At 37.6% G+C, this 6,115-nt stretch overlaps 1 protein-coding gene and 1 pseudogene across 9 annotated transcripts in view; both read right to left on the bottom strand.

The window, feature by feature from the left end:
- Positions 1–6,115, bottom strand: part of CCDC138 (coiled-coil domain containing 138) — a 98,410-nt gene that overhangs the window by 65,311 nt on the left and 26,984 nt on the right. For 7 of the 9 annotated variants that reach the window (XM_019663808.1, XM_019663809.1, XM_019663812.1 and 4 more), the window contains 2 exons: positions 1,200–1,277; positions 979–1,086 (listed from right to left, as the gene is read on the bottom strand). The exons of 1 other annotated variant lie outside the window; for it this stretch is intronic. In XM_019663808.1, coding sequence (XP_019519353.1) covers positions 979–1,086; positions 1,200–1,277 — 186 coding nt within the window. Of the gene's footprint in view, positions 1–978; positions 1,087–1,199; positions 1,278–4,290; positions 4,312–6,115 lie in introns of those variants that run through there. One more of the 9 variants, XM_019663815.1, reaches the window with a different exon arrangement.
- On the bottom strand, positions 4,756–5,593 carry LOC109394043 (ubiquitin thioesterase OTUB1 pseudogene; annotated as a pseudogene).

Here is a 6,115-nt window from a genome sequence, read left to right on the forward strand (position 1 = left end):
GTTGCCATGGGCTACTGTGTGTAGCCAGCAGCCAGCGAGAGCGGCCCTCAAGCCACAGTGAGCGGCCATCCAGAAGCCAGCGACTGATCTGCCTCGCCCAGGAAGAGCGCAATGATGGTGCCAACTTGGGCCAGTGAAGCGATGTCCTCCACAACTAGACTGAAGACGAAAACGACAGCAACTTGTCTGTTCCCCTTCCCCAATTCCCCAGCGCTGTTCCCATCCCCCCAACTCCCCAATAAAAATCTTTAAAAAAAAGAATGGATCAACAAACTGTTTGATACATTCACACAATGGAATACAATGAGCAATACAGAGGAACAAACTACTGATACACTCAACATTATGAGCAAAATAAGCCTTACACAAATGAGTGCATACTATATAAATCGATTGACTGAAGTTGTAAAATAGGTAAAATTAGTTTATGGTAATAGATATCAGATCAACAACTACTTCTTACAGGGAATAAATGGGAAGGGACAAGGGAAACTTGCTAGGGTAATGGAAATGTTCTATATTTAGCTGTAGGTTACATGAGCATAGGCATTTATCAAAACTGATCAAACTGCATACTTAAGGATCTGTGCATTATGTTACTGTATGTAATTTATACCTTGAAATAAAAAAATTCTTAGGAAAAAATAATAAATGGAGCCCATTCAAGGGATGGATTGCAGTTCTGATAGAAAAGTAACAATAAATGCCTGTGGAATCTCAAAACACAATGAATAATAAAGCTGTTATTAAGCTTAACTTCCTGTGTTTGTGTTACTGTGCCTGAAACTCTGCTGAAATATTTTGTTTTTGCAAATAAAAGCATATTTGAAATATTACAGAGCTATTTCTCTGCAAAAGAATTATTATGGTGAGTCCTTTCTTACCAAAAAGAATGTTTGCTAAATGAAATAAAAAGATTAAAGGACAAAAAGAAAATTTCCTCTCTTCCCAACAGAGAAATATCCAATAATATCATACCTTATAAGTTTTTGAAACTGGTACTTTTTCTTGTTTTAAACTTTTCATTTCGTGAGCAACATGGGAATTTCCTTTCAATTTCTGTATTGTCATAAACTCATGCTTCCTCTGCAACAGTATATATTCATGAATTAAAAAACAATTACATTAAAAGTGGGAAAAATCTAAAGGCAATCATTTTAAAATTCACTTGTGTCAAAAGAGGAGAGCAGGCAACTTACCTGCAAATTATCTAAACGAGCTTGAACTCTTTTAGCCTGAATCTCCATCTTCCTGTTTTCTTTACTTACTTCATTTAACTAAAGTAGAAAAAATGTTAGATATTTCAATATAATCATTAAGCTGATTTCATACCAAAGGTTTCCCAAGTAATTTACTATCTTATCTAGTCTGCATAACGAAGCAATGTAACAAAACAGAGGTAGCATTCATGATGAAAAGATCACAGGTAAAAACCACCATTTGTCCCTAAAACAGCGGTTCTCAATCTGTGGGTTGCAACCCCTTTGGGGGTCAAACGACCCTTTCACAGGGGTCGCCTAAGACCATCGGAAAACAAAACGATATTTATATTACGATTCATAACAGTAGCAAAATTACAGTTACAGAGTAGCAAAGAAAATAATTTTATGGTTGGGGGTCACCACAACATGAGGAACTGTATTAAGGGGTCGCGGCATTACAAAGGTTGAGAACCGCTGCCCTAAAACATTAATAGTATGTAACTTTACTTCATTCTATGAAAAATTTGCAAGTATCCTAACATCTTACAAGCATACGTTTTAATGGGGAATGTCTTTTAATTGAAATTTTTATTGAACTATAATAATGTATGTACAGAAAAGAATACAAATCATTAAGTATGCAGTGTAATGAATTATTGGGATTGGACTAAATATATATATATTAATTTGGGAAAAAAATGACAGTATAATATTGAGTCTTCCATTCATGAACATAACCCAGCCTTCAGTTTATTTAGGTCTTAATTTCTTTTAATAATATTTTGTGCTTTTTGGTATATATGTTTTACACATCTTTCTTTAGATTTATTCCTGGGAGGCTAATGTTTTTTGGTGCTATTGCCTATGGTATCTTCCAATAAATAACATTTACTATTTGTTAGTATATAGAAATGCAGTTGATTTTTGTATATTGCACATATATCCAAAGGTTCTCCTAAATTTGCTTAATTCTAATAACTTGTCTGTATACTCGTTTGGAGACCTATGTACATAGGTACTTAATTATGTCATCTATGGATAATTCTTATTTCTTCCTTCCCAATCCTTTCTACTTTTTTCTCCTTATTTCATTGACTAGGGCTTTCAGTATAATGTTCAATAGAAATAGTAACAGTTAAGCACCTTTATTTTGTTCTGATCTCAGAGAAAAGATTTCAGTAACTTGTAGTAGGTATGAATTTATAGTTGGATTGTTTTTTTTTAGATACTCTAATACTTCAGAATTACGAAGCTCTCTTCTATTACTAGTAATTATCATGAGTTTGGTGCTGAATTTTATATCAATAGAAATTATAATGATTTTTCTCCTTTCATCAGATAATGCATTAATTTTCAAGTGATAAACCATCCTTGTATTCTTGAACTAAATCCACATAGTTTTACGTATTATCCTTTTTATGTATTGCTGAATTCAATTTACTGATATTACATATAAATTTTGCATTTATATTCATGAGAGACTAATTCGCTTTTTTTTTCTTGCATTGTTTTTCAAAGGTTTAGTTTCAAGGTTATGCTGGCCTCATACAACAACAATAGGAGTTTGTCTCTCTTTTCTATTTATTTTTAAGGTACATGATATTTCATCCTTAACAGTCAGTCATGAGTCTTATTGTTCCTTCATTGAAGGTGTCTTTTTCTCTGATCACTTTTAAGATTTTATCTTCATCCAAAGTTTTCAGCTGTCTTAAATGAATGATTTTCCTCAAAATTTATCCTGCTTAGGGTTAACATAATTTCTTAAATCTGTGGGTTGGCATCTTTCACCAGTTTTAGAAAATCCTTGGCCATTGGCCATTATCTCTTCACATGTTATGCTTTTGCCCTATTATAATCTTTTTGAAACTCCCATGTTAAACTTTTAAACTAGGTTCTATGTCTCTTTTATGAATTTTCTATTCTTTCTCCACTTGATCATTTCATTTCAAGACTTTTCATGAAACTATCTAACAGTTTACTAACCGTGTCCTCTGCTATGTCTCATCTGCTGTTAAACACATTTATTGAAGATCTGAAAATCAATTAGTATATTTTTAATTTTTAGAATTTCAATTTAATTCCCTTTTATAGATTCTAATTCTAATGAAACTTAATTTTTTCTACTTTTGTGAACATATTAATCATTATTTTAAAGTCATTTTCTATTCACTCCAATATCTAGATGACCTGTAGGTATGTTTATATTGTCTGGGTTATTTTTCTCTTCATATTTAGTTATATGATTCTGACTTTTAATGTGCTTATTAATTTTGTATAGAATGACAGAAGAAACTGAACAGTTTTTATACATATATCTTCTTTCAGAGTGGGCTCATCCTTTCCTCTGCTAGGTATTTAAAATGGGTACTGACCACCTTAATCTGATCAGGAACTAAGATCAGTGAAGGACAGGCTTCAGTTTGAGGAGGGTTCTATCTAATTCTCACTCATCTCCTCTTAGGGTACAACCCTTTGCTGCTTTCAACTGTGAGCCTTGGCTGTTTACTGGAACTCTCTCCCCCTTATGAATCTTAAACATTAATCCTTGTCTCCTTAGCTTGGCAAGACTTAATGGGAAACTTATTATTATTATTATTATTATTATTACTACTACTACTACTAAAGAAAATTTATTTATATCCAGTGCTATTATAATTACTATATGAGTCACAGAAATAATTTACTGTTTTATTTAGCAATTTCAAATAACATATCATTCATTATGCCAGATGTTGACCAACTATGGTCTGTGGGCTAAATCTGACCATTGTCTGTTTTTACAAATAAAGTCTTATTAGAACACAGCCATGCTCATTCACTTACTTATTGCCTAGGGCTGCTTTTTCACTGTGATAACAGAGTTAAGTCATTTTGACAGACACCATATAGCCCACAGAGTCCAAAATATCTACTATCTGGTCCTTTACAGAAAATATTTGCTGACCCTTGATCTACACTAAACAAACCAACCATAAAAAAGCATTGTGCCACTTGGTACCAAAAAGTTTTTCCCAACCTCTTTCAGTTTGGACACATTAGGCCATAAATCCAACTATCAATAGGTTCAATCACTTAATAATGCACATACCGGGCCGGCCGAGTGGTGCAATGGTTAAGAACTGGCTTGGGACGCCAGAGGGCACCAGTTCAGATCCCACATATGAGGGCCAGTGACACTGCCCTCCACAGCTAAGATGCNTGCTGGCTACACATGGTAGCTTATGGCAACCCACTGCAGCAGGGGCTGCAGCCTACGCCGTCGCCGGCGACTCATGGCAGCCCAGCTCCATATCAAGCTGTTGTTCACCATCTAGGCTGTAGAGGGCGCAGCGTCACTGGCCCGTGTGGGATCTGAATCAGCGGTCCTGCTGCTCAGAGCTTGTGCTCCCAAGCCAACTCTTAAGCAACGAGCCACTCGGCCGGCCCTCCAATTTCTTTTTAATTTAAAACCATTTTCATCAGCATCCATTGAAGGTTGTATCCATGCCAGGAAAAGGAGGGCGTGGGAGTCAAGAAATATGACCTTATAACCACAGACAACAAAACACCTTTTGTACATATCTGGTGCTTGGCAGAAGAGAGGGCAGGCAGGGAAGTGGCAGGCTGGGGCCAGCCTTATTTGCAAAAAAAATCATATGGTCCAGGCCAGTAGAAAAAGTAGACCTTAGGTTTGGAGCCTTCGAGAAAGATGTGGTTTGTGTTGCTATCCTCACTGTGAGGGCCTGGGCCAACGTGATGATACGGATGTGGTTACTCTACTTGTACATGGTCTCCACTTCCTGCTCGCAGAACTCCTTGCCAGTTTGCCCACCCTTGATGGAGGTATTTGAAGAACTGCTCTCATGATGTAGGTAGCCTAAGGTGAGCAGTCGCAGGTAGACCACCAGGTAGTTCAAGGTCCCCTGGTCGTTGATAGAGGCCAGCAGGTCGGCTACTGAGGTCTGCTTCTCCACCTGCTCAATCCGGTCTGTAAAAGTACTGCAGAAATCCTCAGCTGTGAACGAATGAAGCCCTGGGACACCAGGTCCTCTTGACAATTGGCAGACACAACCTTAAAATGCTGCAATTCCTTGCTGACATCCAGCAGCAACTCCAAGTGGGAGAATCCAAAAGCTCAAGAGCAGCAGTTCCTATCAGGACTGGTTGCAGATGTGTAAGTACTTTGTGTGGAGGTCCTCGACCTTCTGTTGGTGGACATCATCCTCAGCATACTCCCTATACAGGACTTACGAGCTCCAGCAGCTCTGAGACCAGAGGGTTCTGCACAGCAATCTGCTCCTGAATGTGGTCCTGCTGAACCATGACAGCTTCATCACAGGCCAGTTAACACTGTCGGGGTCACTGCCCAACAGCAGCTCCTGCCTCTGCTGGTGAGGTTCCTTCACCACCATTTTTAAACAGCATTGCACTCCCAATTTATGAAAAGAACTAGAGAATTTTTCAAAATTATTAAAGTCCACAATGAGATATCACTGACCACCCACTGAAGAGGTCAAAATGAAAAAGACTAAAAATTCCAAATGTAGGCAAGGTTGTGGCGCAACCAGAACATTCATACATGGCTAGTAGAAGGATAAAATGGAGCAACCTCTTTAGAAAACTGTTTAGCAGTTTCATTCAAGTTAGATATACATCTATCTTATGATCCCGAAGTTCCAGTCTTGGTAATATTTCCAAGAGAAGTGAAAACACATTGTCTACAAAAAGCCCTGCAAACAGATATTGCTAGCATCTTTATTCATAATAGACAAAAAAACTAGACACAGTCCAGGAGTCTATCAAAAGAATGGATCAGGGGCCGGCCGAGTGGCGCAATGGTTAAGAACTGGCTTGCGACGCCAGAGGGCCCCAGTTCGGATCCCACATATGAGGGCCAGTGACACTGCCCTCCACAGCTAAGATGCTGAACAACA

The sequence above is a fragment of the Hipposideros armiger genome, unplaced genomic scaffold (genome assembly GCF_001890085.2).
Source record: "Hipposideros armiger isolate ML-2016 unplaced genomic scaffold, ASM189008v1 scaffold_406, whole genome shotgun sequence".
Lineage (NCBI taxonomy): Eukaryota > Metazoa > Chordata > Mammalia > Chiroptera > Hipposideridae > Hipposideros > Hipposideros armiger.